This window comes from Rhinatrema bivittatum, chromosome 2 (genome assembly GCF_901001135.1).
Source record: "Rhinatrema bivittatum chromosome 2, aRhiBiv1.1, whole genome shotgun sequence".
NCBI classification, from domain to species: domain Eukaryota; kingdom Metazoa; phylum Chordata; class Amphibia; order Gymnophiona; family Rhinatrematidae; genus Rhinatrema; species Rhinatrema bivittatum.
Genome location: NC_042616.1, coordinates 240672327 through 240693411, shown reverse-complemented (window position 1 = coordinate 240693411; position 21085 = coordinate 240672327). Strand labels below are relative to the sequence as shown.

At 43.1% G+C, this 21085-nt stretch overlaps 1 protein-coding gene across 1 annotated transcript in view; it reads left to right on the top strand.

Moving 5' to 3' along the window:
* Window positions 1-3052, top strand: part of DNAJC13 (DnaJ heat shock protein family (Hsp40) member C13) — a 701712-nt gene extending 698660 nt beyond the window's left edge. Inside the window, 1 exon segment of the mRNA XM_029587070.1 lies at window positions 2192-3052. Within this exon segment, the coding sequence (XP_029442930.1) occupies window positions 2192-2289 (98 nt within the window). The 3' untranslated portion in view covers window positions 2290-3052.
* Window positions 3053-21085: the final 18033 nt, after the last annotated feature.

The window sequence follows — 21085 nt, the reverse complement described above, 5'->3', positions numbered from 1 at the left end:
TATGGAAACTGGATGTCCGCAGGGCTGTGCTGCGATATCTGGAAATCACGAATCCTTTCCAGGTCTCCAATCATCTTTGTCTTGTGGAATGGTCCACGAAAAGGGGGCATGGCCTCCAAGACTACAATAGCTCGTTGGCTGAAGGAAGCCATCAGTTCCGCGTATTTACTGCGTGGGAAGACTGTACCGGTGGGGCTTCGCGCTCATTCTACACTGTCACAGGCCACTTCTTGGGCGGAATGTCACCAAGTCTCGCCCCAGGAAATTTGCAGGGCGGCTACTTGGAAATCGTTGCACACTTTTGCACGACATTACAGATTAGATTTGCGGGCTTCGGATGCCTGGGGATTTGGAGAAGGGGTGCTCCGTGTGGGCCTCTCCAGCTCCCACCCTCAGTGAAGTTGGCTCTGGTACATCCCAGGTGTCTGGACTGATCCGGGTACGTACAGGGAAAGGAAAATGAGTTTCTTACCTGATAATTTTCGTTCCTGTAGTACCACGGATCAGTCCAGAGCCCCGCCCTTTCCGGTGTATATTGAAGTAACAGAGGTCCGCGCGGATCCTGTTGGTTTTTCTTTCTGACTGTTTCTACCACAGTATCGCTTGTCCTATTGGTTCTGCTAGTTCTGTTCCCGTTTGGGGTTTACTGAGCATTGTTATAGTTACGTATATGGGCTGGTTTTGTTCCATGCTGCTTTGACATTATGTAAGACTAAGGGACCATGGGTGGCACCTCACTACATATGGCAGGGTTGTTTTGAAAAAACTTCTCTGTCTCCACCTGCTGGAGGGGAGGCAAAACCCAGGTGTCTGGACTGATCCGTGGTACTACAGGAACAAAAATTTTCAGGTAAGAAACTAATTTTCCTTTATTCTTAATTCTCAGAATGCTATTTGTTACTACTTCTGACAATGGAAAAAGTAATTTTTCTTTTTTTTACTTTTTTTACTTTTGATATCATCAGTGATAGAAAGTGTCTCATGACCGGATAACCTTGTGGAAAGGAAAATGCTATTTGATTCCTGTGAACTTAAACTGTGTCACTGAAATGCAGTAGCCTTGGAGTAATAGACACTTCTGATTCAAAAGGTTTATGCTGATGTGATAAATAAGGCATGTCTTTAATAAAGAAACTGAATCCATATCAATTAGGTGATTACATCATCAATAACGAGTTTTGTAATTTAAAATCCTTGTGTATGACCTTATTAGCCTTTTTCATCAATAGTGGTCTTTCAAATTAGAAACTTCAGAGGAACAAGTTCCCCTAAAATCCTATTTCCCTTTCTTGGTATCATTAATAGCTAACCTTACTGGGGAGCTTCTCAGTGTCTCTATTTAAAATTAGAAAAAAATAATATTCAGCGTAGAATGTGGCTTCCTACCAGTTCTCTAACACAAAAATTGGTGTACTCAGGCTTGAGCTTGTTGATGCTGCCATTTGGTTCATGAAAGCCTTATGCACTCTGATAGCTTATATTGCCATGTTCATAGCATTCAAGAGCCGTGGTCAGTCTTCAGTGTAAGTTTGATTTCCTCAAATTAAAAAATATAAGGAAATCTAAAAATGAGGTTAGCCAACAGTGGAGGGTTAAAAAAAAATGTGGGTATGAAGATTTTTAGCTGTGTTGTGTTCCTTTAAACAGCATATCCTCCTCTCTGCGACCTTCCTTTTTATGCTACTAATAAATTGTTCCTTTCCTTCCACATTTTCCCCCCCCCCCAATAAAACCAATTTAAAGTTGACCCACAGTTTACATAAAAAATTACTTTATTTTTTCTGTGATGACTAATTGTAAAACAGGGAGTCATGCAAAATGTGTTGATCTGATACATGCTACATCAAACTGATCTAGTTTTGCCCAACTTCCCCCTTTTTCTATCCTCCTAGCAAATCTACCTTTATTCCCTCTTCCCAGTGGGTTCTAATATAACATAAACATCAACAAAAGAAACCATATTTATGATTTAAAGAGTGTGTTTACATTCAGGACAACTTTGTATCTTATATTATCCTAAATGATATTTTAAGTGCTGGAATGTCATATTCCTTATGATGTAAGAATGGAAAGTCCATAAATATTCCTTTCTAATGTGTTAAAAATATACAGTATGACTGTAGCCCTATTCTTAGATTATATTTTTTTAAACTAAAATATAATAGTGTATTTTTATTTTCTTGGTAACTAGGTCCTGGAGTTGCTGGCTACCTAACTGCAGGGACCACATCAACAGTAATGTCCAGTGTACCACCACCAGTCGACCATGAAGTTGGAGATCTTGGTTAGCAGATTTCGAGAATCCACCAGTGAAGTTTTTGAAAAGACAGAATGATTAAATATAGGAGGTAGAGCAGCATATTCCTCCTCCAGTGACTGAAATGGGACTTTTTCCTGCCGTTTCACGATAGTGTTATTCCTTTTGTATGAATATATTTTTATTTAGGAAAAGTGATTCTAATTGTTTCACAGTGTAACATAAAATGAAAGCACTCTGTGGATCAGCCTAAATATGTGCACAAGTATTTTTTTCTTGTTGTACATAAGCACATTTTGTTCCTTTTGTATTTGTTTACAGGACTGTGAATCGAAAAACAAAAATCCCACATTCTAATTTTTTTTTGTTTTGTTTTCTGAATTGGCACTGCTGTGGAGTTGGAAAGTAAATCCTTTTGACTAAATCACTCAATTTGCATTTGACGGGCATTTTTTCTTCCATGTCTGAAGTGGCTATCATCATTGAGCTTAACTTGGTTTGGCCCAGTTCCAGGTCTCTGCTCTCCTTTATTATTCATTAATATCATCTTTCTTGAGAGAAAACAGCAGTAGACATTCATATGTACAGTATAACTGGCTTTACCAAATAAAATGAAATGCTTCTGCAGAAGAAACCCAATGTCAACATGTTATGTAAGAACCTAGTGTAATTGTGAAATGTTCTATACTATCCAGTATATAAAACTTTCTATATTGAATGTACATTATAAAGATCATTCGTATGTGTACATAAAATTGAAAAAAATAATAAAGGGAGTTGACAGCCTTGTTAATGGGACAGAATTTAGATCTCTGCTTTGGTGGTGTTAAATCAAAGCTCAACTGAGAAAAAGGAAAGTAGTTTCCCTTGTTAACAGACATAGAAAAATCCTTTCCCTTGTTGAGGATGAAGCTTCTGTTTCAGCAGAAATATGGAAAAGGAAGTTCTCACAGGACAAGCAGGATGGTAGTCCTCACAAATGGGTGACATCGAGGATGGAGCCCACCACGGAAAACTTCTGTCAAAGTTTAACAGAACTTTGACTGGCCCCTACTGGGCATGCCCAGCAAGGCACTGACCCTGCAGCCAGCAGGGGTCTCCCTTCAGTCTTCTTTTTTCCGCGCAGCAGTTGCCACGCGGTGAAAGGAGCTCTCTAACCACGTTCCTGACAGGAATTTGGAAGTTAATTTCCGAAGAAAATTTGCCCCTCAGGGGTCTCCCTTCGACAAATTTTTTACTCATCTTACGGAACCCGGTAAGTTTTTTGCCTTTTCCATCGACTACCGTCGATTTTGGCCCTCGAGGCCCGTTGGCACTTACCGATCCCCAGCCTAAATTTTGGCTTCCAGCCATGGCAACGGGGTTCCGTCGTTGTCCGGATTGCACCCGGACTATGTCCATCACAGACCCCCACAGGGTTTGTGTAATGTGTTTGGGTAGTGAGCATGATGTCCTGACTTGCACCAAATGTGCCTTAATGACACCCAAGGGTCGCAAAGCCAGGATGGAGAAGATGGGGCTCCTCTTCCATGCACCCACCCCAACGCCATCGATAGCATCGACGTCATCGGAACCGGCACCGTCGAAGTTGTACCATCATCGTCAACCCTCCGGTGACCGTCCGCCATCGATCGCTTCTCGGCCGTCGACTCCCGTCCCTTCCCCGGATGGGCGAGGGGATCGGAAAGAAAAGCATCGCCATCGACGGCACAAGTCTCGGCCTGTCGAGGATCCACAGCCATCGACCTCCGCTCAAGCCGAGCCACCGACAAAGAAGCCGCGAACAGACCGGACACCCTCCACGTCTAGTTCGCCGGCATCGAGGAAACCCTCACCCTCTCGGGGTGTGGGGGCCGTGATCCCACCGGTTACGGTGGTCCCTCCGGCCCTGCCTCAGCCTCCCTCTCCCGTCGAGCCGGGTATGGTTACCCCTGGTCTCCGGGCAGAACTGGACCGGCTGGTCCAGGAGGCCATCGAGAAAGCGATGAAGAAATTACAACCTCTATCGGCACCGTCTCCGGCACCGGTTCCAGTGCTGCCCCCGACGCCGGCGCCGGCTTCGCCACCGAGGAGGGAACCGACCACCGAGCCGTTGGTGCAAGCTCTAGCACCACTACTACGCCGCATGGAGGCACTTATGACGGCCCTTCCATCGGTGATTCCAGTACCATCGACAACACCACAGTCTCCAACTGGTTTCTCATCGGCAGGAGAAACACCGTTTCGAATTCCCCCTTCCGGGGTAGTTCCATCGGTACCTTCTGGTATATCTCCACCGATTTATCCTTCGGCTCCATCGATTCCGTGCCAGGCACCGATTCCATCGGCAGCACCGAAGCCATCGATGCCATTTCTGGTTCCACCTACCGCACCGATTCCACCTAGGTTTCCATCGATGCCTTTAGAGCCTCAGCCAGGTCCATCAGGGCTACAAGCCCCACATGATCCCTACGATACCTGGGGTGATGATGATGATACATCTTCTGACACAGATTTGCCTTCGCCACCATCTCCTACAGAGAGTAGAAAAAGATCTCCTCCTGAGGATCTATCTTTCATTAACTTTGTGAAAGAGATGTCAGAAGTTGTACCGTTTCAGCTCCAATCTGAAGCCGATGACAGACACCAGATGATGGAATTACTTCAATTTCTGGATGCTCCAAAAATCATCGCTTCCATCCCTATACACCAGGTGTTTTTGGATCTGCTAAAGAAAAACTGGGAATCTCCTTCATCGGTGTCACCAGTTAACAAGAAAGCTAACTCCACATACCTCGTCCAGTCAGCACCAGGTTTCCAAAAACCTCAACTGGATCATCGCTCTGTTGTGGTTGAGTCCGCGCAGAAGAAGGCCAAGCATCTTAAGCCACACTCTTCTACCCCACCTACCAGGGACAACAAATTCCTAGATAGTGTGGGACGGAAAGTGTATCATGGAGCTATGTTGATTTCACGCATAGCTTCATATCAACTCTACATTACTCAATACAACAGAGCCATCCTTAAGCAGATGCAAGACTATGCTGACACGTTGCCGGACCAATACCAACCGCAGCTTCAAGCCCTTCTTCACAAGGGATTTGAGGCAGGGAAGCACGAGATTAGGACTGCCTACGACATATTCGATGCTTCCACGAAGGTTTCAGCCACAGCCATCTCAGCCAGACGTTGGGCTTGGTTAAAGTCATCCAACCTTCGCCCAGAGGTCCAAGATCGTCTTGCTGATTTACCCTGCTTAGGCGACAATTTGTTTGGAGAGCAAATTCAACAGATTGTGGCGGAGTTAAAAGACCACCATGAGACGTTGAAACAACTCTCATCTGTTCCACCTGAGGTGTCCTCCAAGCAACCGCAAAAGAAGGACTCTAAGAAGTCGTTCTTTCGACCGCGTCGCTACTACCCTCCGTCAACTAGGGCTCGTCCTGCACGGTCCTCTAACAGGCCTCAGCCTCGTCAGCCGAGAAAGCAAAGACCTACTGTAGCCCCACCTCCTGGTCCTGCGGCGGGCCTTTGACTTCCCTGTATTGAGCACATGCCAACTCCCTCTTCCACACATCCCTGTGGGAGGTCGGCTGTACCATTTCTTACATCGTTGGAAACAGATCACCTCAGATCAGTGGGTGCTAGCAATTATCGCACAGGGTTACCACCTCAACTTCATAACACTTCCGCCAGACTCCCCGCCCCTTCAGGCATGGAGTCTAACCAGGCATTTGACTCAATTACAACAAGAAGTATCCCTTCTACTACAATCAAATGCTATAGAACCCGTCCCTCCTTGTCAACAAGGGAAAGGATTCTATTCCAGATACTTCCTAATACCAAAGAAATCAGGGGGGCTACGTCCAATTCTGGACCTTCGGGCCCTCAACAAGTATCTGCAAAAAGAAAAGTTCAAGATGGTAACCCTGGGCACCTTGCTCCCTCTGTTGCAAAAGGGGGATTGGCTGTGCTCTCTCGACCTCAAGGACGCTTATACCCACATTGCGATAACACAATCTCATCGCAAGTATCTGCGTTTTCTGATAGGCCACGACCATTATCAATACCGGGTACTGCCTTTCGGGCTGGCGTCTGCTCCACGAGTATTTACCAAATGTCTCGTAGTGGCAGCAGCATTTCTCAGGAAGGAAGGTGTCCACGTCTACCCCTATCTGGACGATTGGCTAATCAGGGCCTCCACCCCTCAGATTGCTCAATCCTCCCTAAAGTTGACAATTCACACACTCCTCTCCTTAGGGTTTCTTGTCAATTACGAGAAATCTTGCTTGGTCCCATCTCAGACCTTATCCTTCATTGGAGCAGACTTGGACACCTTACAGGCAAAAGCCTACCTTCCACTTCAACGAGTCCAAACTCTCATGTCCCTAGCTCGCCAGCTCCAGTCTCAACACACTGCCACAGCTCGCCAATTCCTCATCCTCCTAGGACACATGGCATCCTCGGTTCAAGTCACTCCCTTGACCCGACTAGCCATGAGAGTAACACAATGGACTCTGCGACACCAATGGATTCAGGCTCTTCAGCCTCTGTCCTCCATCGTCACAGTTACACAAGCGCTACGCCTCTCTTTAACCTGGTGGACGACTCAAGTCAACCTCCTTCAGGGCTTACCTTTTCTCCTACCAGATCCACAGGTAATCCTCACCACCGATGCTTCCCACATCGGCTGGGGGGCCCATGTGGACGACTTACAAACCCAAGGGTTATGGTCACCAGAGGAAGCCGATCACCAGATAAATTTCTTGGAACTTCGAGCAATCCGCTACGCGCTCAGAACTTTCAAAGATCATCTATCGAGTCAGATTATCTTAATTCAGACAGACAACCAGGTGGCCATGTGGTACATAAACAAGCAGGGAGGCACAGGCTCCTTCCTTCTGTGTCAGGAAGCTGCGCAGATTTGGGCAGAAGCCCTCTCCCATTCCATGTACCTCAGGGCCACTTACTTGCCGGGAGTAGACAATGTATTGGCAGACCAGCTGAGCCGTGTCTTCAAACCACACAAGTGGTCACTCGATCCTCTAGTAGTGACCTCTCTGTTTCACAAGTGGGGTTTTCCCCGCATAGACCTCTTTGCGTCCCCTCAGAACCACAAAGTGGACGATTACTGTTCTCTCATTCGCAGCCAGCACTCTTGGCCCAGGGATGCCTTCTCCCTCAAGTGGACGACAGGTCTGCTTTATGCATTCCCTCCACTTCCTCTTCTGTCAAGGACTCTCGTGAAGCTTCGCCAGGACGGAGGAACCATGATCCTGATAGCACCCCACTGGCCACGCCAAGTGTGGTTTCCCATACTCCAGGATCTCTCCATCCGCAAGCACATCCCTCTGGGAACGGATCCGCATCTGCTCACTCAAAACGACGGATGCCTCCTCCATCCCAACCTCCAAGCCTTGTCCCTGACGGCATGGATGTTGAAAGGTTAGTCCTTCAGCCTTTCAACCTTTCAGATTTGGTTTCTCGTGTCCTGATAGCTTCACGAAAGCCCTCCACCAGAAGATCATATTCATATAAATGGAAAAGGTATACATCATGGTGCACTTCTCAGTCCCTTGATCCCCTTTCCTGTCCAATCTCTAAGTTCTTGGACTATTTATGGCACCTTTCAGAATCCGGTCTAAAGACCTCTTCCATTAGGATGCATGTCAGTGCGGTAGCCGCCTTCCATAAAGGTATAGAGGGTGTCCCTATTTCAGTACAACCCCTGGTGACACGCTTTCTTAAAGGCTTGCTCCATCTGAAGCCACCCTTACGTCCTCCGGCTCCATCTTGGGACCTTAATCTGGTTCTTGGTCGTCTAATGAAACCACCCTTCGAACCTCTGCACTCCTGTGAATTGAAGTATCTCACATGGAAAGTATTATTCCTGTTGGCCATTACTTCAGCTCGCAGGGTTAGTGAGTTACAGGCCTTAGTCACCTATCCGCCTTACACTAAACTCCTGCAAGACAGGGCGGTACTCCGCACTCACCCTAAATTTTTACCTAAGGTAGTTTCTGAGTTTCATATTAATCAATCCATCATACTACCTATCTTTTTTCCCAGGCCCCACTCCAACTCCGGGGAACAGACTCTGCATACCCTAGACTGCAAACGGGCTCTAGCTTTTTATCTAGACCGTACAGTTGCTCACAGGAAGGGCACTCAATTGTTTGTCTCCTTCCATCCTAACAAGTTAGGACAACCTGTGGGTAAGCAGGCTCTTTCCTCCTGGTTGGCGGACTGCATTTCTTTTTGCTATCAGCAAGCTGGCATTCCTTTTCAAGACCGTGTAAAAGCACACTCTGTGAGGGCCATGGCGACTTCAGTGGCACACCTTCGATCGGTGCCGCTTCCTGACATCTGTAAAGCTGCAACCTGGAGTTCTCTCCATACCTTTGCAGCCCACTATTGTTTGGACAAAGCTGGAAGACAGGACTCCATCTTCGGCCAATCTGTCTTGCGTAACCTTTTTCCAACTTGATGTACCAACACCCTTCCACCTTCCCGGTAGGGTGCGGATGCCCTTTACCAAATTCCACCCCAGTTGTTGTGCCTGTTGCACATCGTTGGGTACATTTGGTGCAGGTCAGGACATCCTCAGCTCGGTACTCACCCATTTGTGAGGACTACCATCCTGCTTGTCCTGTGAGAAAGCAAATGTTGCTTACCTGATGTAACAGGTGTTCTCACAGGACAGCAGGATGTTAGTCCTCACGAAACCCGCCCGCCACCCCGCGGTGTTGGGTTCGTTTTAGTTTTTACTTTTTTAGGCACTGCCTGTAGCTTTGAAAATCAGACTGAAGGGAGACCCCTGCTGGCTGCAGGGTCAGTGCCTTGCTGGGCATGCCCAGTAGGGGCCAGTCAAAGTTCTGTTAAACTTTGACAGAAGTTTTCCGTGGTGGGCTCCATCCTCGATGTCACCCATTTGTGAGGACTAACATCCTGCTGTCCTGTGAGAACACCTGTTACATCAGGTAAGCAACATTTGCTTAAAGTGTGAAGTGATTCAGTTCCACCAGTGTGTTTGAGCCTTAGAAGGAAATGCACTGAAGAGCCTTTTTATGTAGAGCTGGCCAAAAGAACTAGAGAGGAGAATCCACAGTCTACCACAGGTGTCGGCAACTCCAGTCTTTGAGTGCCACAAGCAGGTCTGCTTTTCATGACATCCACAATGAATATGAATAAGATATATTTGTAAATAATGGAAGCAGTGCATGCAAATATACATCATGCATATTCATTGTCAATAACCTGAAAAACAGACCTGTTTATATCTATATCTGATCTTACCTGCTAAGTCTCTTCTCAGCCCCTTCCCCAACATACCCTGTATTTCCAGAGCCAAAACTGCAGCCTGATTTGGTGCTTTTTAAAAATAAATAAATAACTGGCTGCAAAGCAGATTGTACCTGCATACAGTGCAGGAAAACATTTATTTATTTATTGAAAACGATTGCCCTCAACAAGAACCTGCATGGATCTGCAGTTCTTGTTGGAGTACAATATAGCATTCATAAAATCAAACGGACAACAAAAATCGATCATACAAAGTGTGACAGATGATAAACTAACCCTGACAGACTCAATGATATCAGTGAACCATTATACTGCTACTGTGAACTCTGATATGGCAATAATAAGCAGGGCAAAAACAATAGGATTGTACATAACACTTTGCTAGAATAAATCTCTAATTGCCGTGTTGACTGTTCAGGTTAAAAGCCTGCTCAAATAAAAATGTCTTAACATTTTTTTAAAGGATTGAGTACAGGATATGCAATTGCTCTGGTAATGAGTTAGAATAGTGGACCAGCAATAGAGAAAGCCCTGTCGTGTGTCTCTGTCCAACGAGCAAATCATGAAAGTGGTACCTCCCAACAGGCTGCATTGCTCAGATCTCTATGCACATGATGGTTTATAAATACACAGCATAGTACTGGCCCAGAGAGATGAACTGTGACTCAGATGCTGATGGACTAGTGTTGCCATTTTGTAGTGAGTCATCAATTGGATTGGCAGCCAGTGGAGGGAACAGAGTATAAGAGTGATGTGTTTTCTCATACTAGAGCCCGCCAAAACATATGCCGCTGAATTTTGTAAATTTGCAACACTCGGAGGACAGAGGATGGAAGACCAATGAAAAACAAATTACAATATAGACCTGTAAACATGAGAGCTTGAAGCACTGTGCAGAAACCACAGGGATTCAGCAAAGGTTTTAATCTGCGAAGCATCAGCAGTTTGTAGATGTCAATCTTAAATAAGGGAATGCACAGTTAAGTTAGAATCAGGAATGACACCCAGGTTTTGTACTTGCACAACAAAGGGGATAGAACAATCCTCAAAGGTAAAAATCAAAGGGGCATCCCAAACTGGGTAATGGCTCAGAATGATCAGCTTAATCTTACTAACGCTGAGTGTTTATTTACAAACATGTGCCTTGCTCTCTTTTTCCAAGAATAGTCTCAAAGTGGATTTCAGTCAAATTAGAGTAGACTAGCAGGTACATTAGCAATAACAGTCGTGTGCAATCATTGAATCAATGTCCAAACATAGTGCATGTTAATTTTTTTATTTTTTTTTTAACTGATGAACAGGTTGGGGGAAGGCCTGGTTGAACAACCTTGCCTTTGTTTTGTTGATTAAAATGCAACCAACAATTTACTGCTGATAAACAAATTAAGACAAAACTGAATGCAAGAAGCCTGAATGCAAGAAGTCAGAAAAGAGCAGAGAGACAAAAGGAAAGAGGGGTAGATAAATGAGCAAAAAGACAGCAGAGAGAGATGGAAGTTGGAAGGGGAGCACTGAAAGAGAGATGGGAGTTGGGGAAAAACTGAGAGGGGAAGTATCAGAAGCAGGAAGGTAGGTTTAGATATAGTTGAGAGCCAGAGAGGTGAAGAGATGGAAGATTTGAGAAGATCAGTAGGGGTCAGAAGTGGAAAAGAGAAGGGGATAGCCAAGGGAAGGATAGAGAGGTGAAGTTAGAGAATGAGATGGAAGGTTGGAAGGGTTTGAGATGATAAGATAGATATAATAAGAAAAAATCAAGCAGTGTAGATCTAGATAGAGAAGAGAAAGCAAATTTACTTACTGTAAATAGTGTTTTCTATAGATAGCAGGATGAATTGGCCATGATCTATGGATGATGTTATCTGGTGGCACAGAATGGACTAATTTCTCCAAGCTAGTAGAGCTTTTAAGCTTTACTGAGTATGTGCAGAATTTCCCGCTCGGGCATTGCCTCAGTGCTTCCTCAGTCTATATCAGAGCTAACAGACACATAGGGGTAGATTTTAAAAGGTGCGCGCGGGAGTAGATTTGTTCGCGCAACCCAACATGAACAAATCTACTCCCGATTTTATAACATGCGCACGCCGCCATCCTCAGTTCCCTCTGTGGCTGCTCTGAAATCGGAGCGGCCTCGGAGGGAACTTTCCTTCTGCCCCCCCCCCCCCCCATTCCCCTCCCATCCCCTATCTAACCCACTCCCCAGCCCTAACTATTTCCCCCCCTAACCTTTATTTTACAAGTTACGCCTGCCTGCGTGCCATGTTCTGATCCAGGGGCTGGTCCGGAGGCTGCAGCCACGCCCCCAGAACTCCCCTTAGCTGGAACCACGCCTGTGACCCCGCCCCCATGATGTGCTGGCCGCAACACACCCCCGACATGCCCCCCACAGGAAAGCCCCAGGACTTACGTGCGTCCCGGGGCTTGCGCGCGCCGCCGAGCCTATGCAAGCTAGACTCGGCGTGCACAGGGGGTGGAAGGGCAGCTTTTCTGGGGTTACGTGCAAATCCCTTTGAAAATCTGCCCCATAGTGTGCTCTTCAGGGAGGTGGGCAGATAGCTCTTGGCTAAGTCATCCTGCAGTCTATGGAAAACACTCTTTACGGTATGCAAACTTGTTTTTGTCATCAATAAGCAGGCTGAATTAGCCATGATCTGTGGGGAGTCCTAAGCTGAGAGTTGCAGCGGAGCAGTTATTTAGTAAGCAACCCCGGTGCCCTCATGGAGAGGAAACTATTGCAAGTATATGATTTAGTACTGCCTTTCCCACAGAACTGTCCAAAGCTGTTGTTTATTTATTTTAAAACTTTTATATACTGCTTAATCAATGTAGGTAGGCCAAAGTGATTTACACATCAAACATACATAATAAAAACATAGTGTAACATAAAATAACTATAAAATATATATAGTACATTAAAATAAAAAAATCTAAGAGAAAAGGAAGAAGGAAAGATTATTTATATGCAAGCATAAATAGGTGAGTTTTTAACTGTTTCTTAAATTTCTTAAAGTTGGATAATAGTCTGAGATTGTCCAGAAGGGAGTTAGACAAACTAGGCAGTAGTGAGAGGTAAATGTGTGCAGTGATGACCAAGTCGCAGCTTTGCCGATCTCCTCTAAAGGGCCATCTTGGAGGTGTGCGATGGAAGAGGCCATAGCATGCAATTGGTATGCTTTCACTGGATCTGTGAGGCTTAGTCCTGATGCCACATAACAATGTTGGATACAGTCCATCATCTAGTTTGACATTTATTTTTTGCTACCACAATACCCGGTCTATTGTGTTAGTGAGATATGAATAGTTGGGACATGTTGTTGCAGTTGCATTCTCTTTCTAATAAGCAAGCACTTGTTTATAATCCATGTGAAGAGACATCTCCCCTTCATGCGCATGAGGCCGGAGGAAAAGGTCAGGAGTACAGTAGATTGGTTTATGTGAAACACTGAGACAATCTTGGGCAGAAACTTAAGATGCATTCAAAGAACTACCTTATCATGGAATTAAAGATAAGGTAGATAGTGCACCAGAGCTTTGAAGCTCACTGATTCTGAGCATAGAAGTGATAGCAACCAAGAAAAGTACCTCCCAGGTCAGATATTTGATAGCAGCCGAATCAAGCGGTTCAAATGGAGCTTTCATCTACTGCTTTAAGACTACATTAAGGTCCCAGGGAACCAGTGGTTTATGGAGCGGCTGCTTGACTTTTAACATTCCTCTCATAAACTTTGAGATCAGTGGGTAGGTTGATACCAAAATGTCCACCGTATTGTGATATGCTGCTATCACGATTAGGTAAACTCTCATTGAAGACCATGGCTAAACCAGAAGCCAAGAGGTGATGAAGGTAAGATAAAAGTAGCCAAGGCGCACAGATTAAGGGGTCCAAGTCATTTTGGGAGCACCAGAGGGAGTGTCCCTGCCATTTAAAACCATACTTTCATATCTTAAAAGGCTTTCTCGCTGACAGGAGAATCTCTTCCACTTCTCTCGGGAGAAGACCAGCAATTACTTTGCACTCAACATCCATGCCGTCAGGTGCAGAGACAGAAGATTGGGGTGAAGGCAATTGACATCTTGTGTGAACAGAGAAGAGCTGGGCCCCAGAGAATTCAGAGGGTGCATACCAAATTTGTTTTGGCCATGCTGGAGTGATGAGATTTATCTGAGCTCAGTCACAAATGAGTTTCTGCACTATCCTGGCAATTAGTGTAATAGTGGAAAAGTGTACTCTAAGTCTGCTTCCCAATCAAACAGTCCTGAGTGACTCTTAATGGACTTGACAGAATGGAGTAGAATCGATCGAGTTTGCAATTACTTTCCAATGAAAGCCTGTTCACAGTGGACTGTCCAAGAGATTATAAAAAGCTATAAATAAATAAATAAAATAAATATTATGTAGGTGGAACACACTGCTGAGACAATCCACTAACATATGTTGGCCAGGTGGCTTGAAGAGTCACTTCATGATCACTCATTCATTGCCATAAGTGAAGTGTTTATTTATTTATTTAAAAATTTTTCTATACCGTCAAGTTAAATACCATCACAACGGTTTACAGAAGGGCACGATAAAGAGAAATATGGGTGGTATAGATTACAAATTACTCGTGTGCCATCATAGTACGGTAACAATGTAAAATAATAAACTAGGTGTGTAAATTAAACCTGATTGTTAGGAACAAATTAGGCAGTTTGATTTTAACATTAATATGCTTATGTAGGTTACTAAAAACTTCTAGCTTGGTGCATCCTTATCGCTAAACTATTTTTCTCCTTTTCTTTATCTTTATAAAATGCTTGTTTAAAAAGCCAGGTTTTCAGATTAGTTTTGAATAATTTCAGATTTGTCTGTAGTCTTATTTTGAGTGGCATGGTATTCCAGAGTACAGGACCAGCCAGTGACAGTGCTCTTTCCCTTACTTGCGTGAGATGTGCTGATTTGACAGAGGGGACAGTTAGTAGAGCTTTTCTTGCATAGTAGCCAAGAACCTGTGCCATCTTGCTTGTTCACATAAAACATGGCTACCTGGTTGTATGTATCAAAATGCTCTTGCCTTTGAGGGAGATGAGCGAATGCTGTGATAGTGTGCTTGATAACCCTGAGTTTGAGGAGATTGATTTGAAGCTGTTGTCCAGGGGAACCAGGTTCCTTGTGTCCACTGAGACTGTATGGATGCCCTATCCTTTTGTCAAGGTGTCAGTCACCAGGGTTACCTAGTATGGTTATGAATGGAGGGGGCTCCCTCAGTAAGTGCACAAGACTGTAACCACCAATCGAGTTCCTCTTTCATCTTTGGAGTTTCTGTGACTTTTGAGTGCAGTGGTTGAAGTAGCTGATCCCATTGGTTTCTGAGCTCCTGGAGGCAGAAGATGTATAATCGTGAGTTAAACCACACGGATAGTGACCACCAGCACTTGGCAGGCCATGGAGTAGTGTTTAGACTGCAAGCTCTGGGCACAGGATGAGTGCTCTGTCTTGGGAGGTGTTTATTAGTGCGCTAATAAATCAGAGTGCAGGTTGGGGTTAGGTGAGATTTCCTGAAGTTGATGAGAAATCCCAAGTTCTGGAGAAACCCATTTCCTGAAGGGGAATATAGAGCTCCTCATGGGAAGCTCCTGTTATCAACCAATTGAATAGATAATGCAAGACCTGGATTTCCTGTCATCTGAAGTGGGCTGCCACCACTGCAAGGCACTTAGGGAAAACCTGAGGGACCATAGAGAGTCAAACCCAGGAGTACCTTATACTGGTGTACTGAACACAGTCTGCCTGGAAATGAAGGTAGCACCAGCAGGAAGTATGAATGGGAATGTGATCATATGCATCTTGCAGGCCCAGAGAACCACATACATTACCCCTGTTGAATATATGGACCCAAGAAGCAAAGAGGTAGGCGATCTATTAAAGCCGTGAGGGAAATGTAAAAGACATCTGGCATCTATCCCTTTTTAAGTATTTATTGTGGTGGAAATGTGTTAAAAACTGCCCAACTCTGGCCGCGTTTTGCCACTCTTTCGGTGGCTGCCTCAGGGGCTATAATAAAATCACATAACATAGAACTTTAAACAATTCAATCAAGCATAAGTATACAGACAAGGATAAAAATTAAAATGGTGACATAAAACAGGAGTCATAAATGAGAAAACCCAAATATGAATAATTCTGCAACATCAATCTTTGTAGCAACTGTTGAAGTTTGTTGCATTTTTTAAAGTATATTAGTGGGTTTATATAGCTACATAATTTTTGTATAAAATATTATTTTCTCCTTAAACTGCACAGATGTAATCCCTTTCCTTTTATAAAAAAAATGCTCAATCCCTGAGATATGCCTTAGGCACGTCCCCATAATGATGGACAGATAACTTGGCACCAAATTTTCTCTTTAAATGTGATTCAAAAACAGTATGCATACATTTGCCTGAACGAGTGGAGACAACATCCGGTCACAGCGAGCACGGTAAATAAATACTGACTTGTTTTAATTTTGTCTCTTGCCATGCAGTACTTTGACTTTTAAATGCAATAACTAATATTAACTTGTTTGATACAGCACAAACACTTGTGTTCCCCTTTGAAAACAGTAACACACCACCAATTTGTTCTCAATATAACTGTCAATATGCTCCTTCCAAGATTTGAAGGTGCATTTTATCTGTTTCCTGATAAGCCCAAGCAGAATACAAATAATATAAAATAACTATGATAACCAAAGCACGCTCTATTTTTATGCATGGACGGGAGAAGCACTGCAGCATAAAATGCATTCACAGTTATAGGTGGTGGCATTTCATGTACTATATGAAGAACAGGCTAAGGCATGATTGTTTGTATGTAAGAAGTTCAGCCCATATTTCCTCTTCTAGTACATCACTATTTTTTACCAAATCGTACTTTCACAGACTTGCCTTCCATAGCGACTATAAGACTAGTTCACACAACACAGAACTGTAACAGATACAGAAGTAGATATTTATTCACCAGATATAATAGGAATTATATAGATGCAAGTATAGCACAATTCAAACATGCCTTAAATTTATATCACGTTTAAGAATGTTCTCAATATTAATTATTTTTTATTAATATTAGACGCAACCCATAAGAACTCTTACACTGAGATCTATATACTTGCATATCAAATAAACAAGATCATGCAACATACTATCCACAACTAAAGGTTGGTGCCTTCTTATATGTTTATCCACATTTTATGAAAGATAATACCAACGTTCACCTTGAAAGCAATAAATAAAAAAGCAAAAACGGAGTATCTGTAAAATAATCATACATTACAATTATTCAATATTTTCCTCTGTTTTATTCCTGTACTTCCACTGAGTAAGTTTTATTTTTCACTTATAACACCTCAATTTGATTTTGTGCAAGTTAGACAGCACCATGCCAACATTCTTCAGATCACTCTTGACTGCATGACAGTTATATGAAACCAATAACTATTATTTAATGCACTGTCATATTTTTGCAGTTATGCCCTCACTGCGGATGTTTCTTAAATGATATTGCACTACAAATTTGATCTATTTTGAATGGTGTTTGGTCAAAACTAGAGATTTGAGGTAACAATTATTGACATTCAAATACACATGGGGTATTTGTAATTGAAATTGATCAATTATAGCACTAACATAGTTTTGACACTAAGAACATCGAGCACCGGATCATAAACAATTTTTAAGTAGTCTATTTCATGATTCATTAAGCTACATCTTTTTATAGTTCTTACTTGTTCTTAATTTTTTTTTACTTTCAACATGGTCGGCACCTTGTGTAATTACGTATATAGGTATTTTTCAAACCTTAATTAGAGTAAATGAAGATTGATGTTGCAGAATTATTCATATTTGGGTTTTCTCATTTGACTCCTGTTTTATGTCACCATTTTAATTTTTATCCTTTTATATGTCGGTATACTTATGCTCGATTGAATTGTTTAAAGTTTTTTTATGATTTTAATTATGACTGTGTTTTATGTGTTTTATTATTTAAAAAGGGCTCCAGGGGCGATCCGGGAAACTACAGACCGGTTAGCCTGACTTCAGTGCCAGGAAAAATAGTGGAAAGTGTTCTAAACATCAAAATCACAGAACATATAGAAAGACACGGTTTAATGGAACAAAGTCAGCATGGCTTTACCCAGGGCAAGTCTTGCCTCACAAATCTGCTTCACTTTTTTGAAGGAGTTAATAAACATGTGGATAAAGGTGAACCAGTAGATATAGTATACTTGGATTTTCAGAAGGCGTTTGACAAAGTTCCTCATGAGAGGCTTCTAGGAAAAGTAAAAAGTCATGGGATAGGTGGCGATGTCCTTTCATGGATTGCAAACTGGCTAAAAGACAGGAAACAGAGAGTAGGATTAAATGGGCAATTTTCTCAGTGGAAGTGAGTGGACAGTGGAGTGCCTCAGGGATCTGTATTGGGACCCTTACTGTTCAATATATTTATAAATGATCTGGAAAGAAATACGACGAGTGAGATAATCAAATTTGCAGATGACACAAAATTGTTCAGAGTAGTTAAATCACAAGCAGATTGTGATAAATTGCAGGAAGACCTTGTGAGACTGGAAAATTGGGCATCCAAATGGCAGATGAAATTTAATGTGGATAAGTGCAAGGTGATGCATATAGGGAAAAATAACCCATGCTATAATTACACAATGTTGGGTTCCATATTAGGTGCTACAACCCAAGAAAGAGATCTAGGTGTCATAGTGGATAACACATTGAAATCGTCTGTGCAGTGTGCTGCAGCAGTCAAAAAAGCAAACAGAATGTTGGGAATTATTAGAAAAGGAATGGTGAATAAAACGGAAAATGTCATAATGCCTCTGTATCGCTCCATGGTGAAGACCGCACCTTGAATACTGTGTACAATTCTGGTCGCCGCATCTCAAAAAAGATATAATTGCGATGGAGAAGGTACAGAGAAGGGCTACCAAAATGATAAGGGGAATGGAACAACTCCCCTATGAGGAAAGACTAAAGAGGTTAGGACTTTTCAGATTGGAGAAGAGATGACTGAGGGGGGATATGATAGAGGTGTTTAAAATCATGAGAGGTCTAGAACGGGTAGATGTGAATCGGTTATTTACTCTTTCGGATAGTAGAAAGACTAGGGGGCACTCCATGAAGTTAGCATGGGGCACATTTAAAACTAATCGGAGAAAGTTCTTTTTTACTCAATGCACAATTAAACTCTGGAATTTGTTGCCAGAGAATGTGGTTAGTGCAGTTAGTATAGCTGTGTTTAAAAAAGGATTGGATAAGTTCTTGGAGGAGAAGTCCATTACCTGCTATTAAGTTCACTTAGAGAATAGCCACTGCCATTAGCAATGGTTACATGGAATAGACTTAGTTTTTGGGTACTTGCCAGGTTCTTATGGCCTGGATTGGCCACTGTTGGAAACAGGATGCTGGGCTTGATGGACCCTTGGTCTGACCCAGTATGGCATTTTCTTATGTTCTTATGTTCTATGTTATGTGATTTTATTATAGCCCCTGAGGCAGCCACTGAAAGAGTGGCGAAACTCAGCCAGAGTCGGACGGTTTTTAACACGTCTCCACCACAATAAATACTTGTAAAAGACATCTGGCATCTAGCCCTTTTCGTTTACCCTGTTGAATATAGGGCAGAATAGTGCTGAGGGAGTTCATCTTGAATGTCTCCTGATGTAAGCAGTCGCTTAGCAGCTTGAAGTCCAGAATTGGTCATTAGCCCCCCAACTTCTTTTGAATCAGAAAGTATCATGAGAAAAAGCCAGAGATCTGATTTGTGGGAGGAACTACCTCCATCGCCCTCTGACGGAGAACAACTTGCATCTCCTCTCGAAGATGGGCTAGTTGCAAGGGACTAGCAGCTGCAGAGGTGTGTAGTGAGATAGACTTGACATCTGGAAGAAATACAACTGGTAACCCTGCTGCATTATGGAGAGGACCCTACAGTCAGTCGTGATTTGCCACCAAGATCCAAGTATGATTGAATCCTGCCGCTCTCTGTGTTGAGATTCTCCAGAATCAGTATTACTAAAATTTCTGAGCAGGTTTGGTTTGACTCTGGTGAGGAGCTTTCACTTGGCGCCATTTCCTTTTGATGACCTTGAGTCGAGATCTGCTAAGTGGGTCTGAAACGGAGGCAGGTGATAGTGCTGCATTGGATGGTAAGATTGTTGGGGGAGTATGGTCTTTTGTATAAGTAATATGGTCGTCTGTAAGAGGGTGGATTATCCACTGTGATGGAAAGAGACTGAATCACTATATTTTGTTCCTTTATTTATTTATTTATTTAGCACTTTTATATACCGATATTCAAGTAACAAAGTTACCAATCATTTCGGTTTACATTCCAACAATAACCATGACATGGGAATGCCTTACATTGAACCAGGATAAACAAACTTGGGTACAAAGAACTGGGTTTAACATATTGTATATGAGGAAGAGACTTGATCGGTTAGCCTAATGCTAGCTGGGTGTATTGTAAGGAGATTAAGAATAGGGCACAGGGATATGGAGCTACAACGGCAGATTAGCTAGAACGTAGGTATAAATAACGGCATGGTGATTAGGTGGTAAGACGGATTTGTTAGAACAAAGGCATAAATAGCGATTTGCTAAGGGCGTAGTCTTTTAGTGGTAGATTTGATAAGAGAGCTGAGTTACGAAAAGGCTTGGTTGAACAACCAGGTCTTAAGTCTTTTTTTGAAGGTGCTCGGGCATTGTTCGAGCCTGAGGTCTGGAGGGAGCGAGTTCCATTGCTTTGGGCTTGCAGTGGAGAGAGCTCTTTTTCTTAATGAAGTATTGATAGGGGGGGCCTGTAGGGTGTCTCTGTATGCTATTCTCACCGGTCTGGAGGTGGAGCGAGGCTGAAATGGGATCATGAGAACCAATGGGGTGATGATGTGAATGGCTTTATGAATGATCGATAAGACTTTGTACAAGATTCTGAATTTGATTGGGAGCCAGTGCAGGTTCTGAAGGATGGGTGTTATATGGTCTCTTTTGTTGGTCTTGGTTAAAATCCTTGCTGCGGAGTTTTGTAACATCTGTAAAGTTTTGATAGTGTTAGCAGGGAGGCCGAGTAAAAGTGAGTTGCAATAATCAATTTTAGAGAAAATGATTGCTTGTAAAACTGTTAGGAAATCTTGGAAGTGGAGGAGAGGTCTCAACCGTTTTAAGACTTGGAGTTTAAAAAAGCAGTCCTTTACGGTGTTATTGATGAAACCTTTACAGTTCAGATGATTATCCATGATGGCTCCAAGGTTTCTGACTTGGGATAGAACTGGTTGAGAAGTGGGGAGTGTGTTGGATAGCGAGTAATTACCATCTTGGGTGATGAGGAGGAATTCTGTCTTGTTGGAATTCAGTATCAAGTTGAGGCTTGTTAGGAGGTTGTTTATGGATTGCAGGCAGGAATTCCAGATATCCATGGTTTTGTGAATTGACTCAGTAATCGGTATGAGAATTTGAACGTCGTCTGCATATAAATAATGAATAAGGTTTAGTTTGGTGAGGAACTGACAGAGG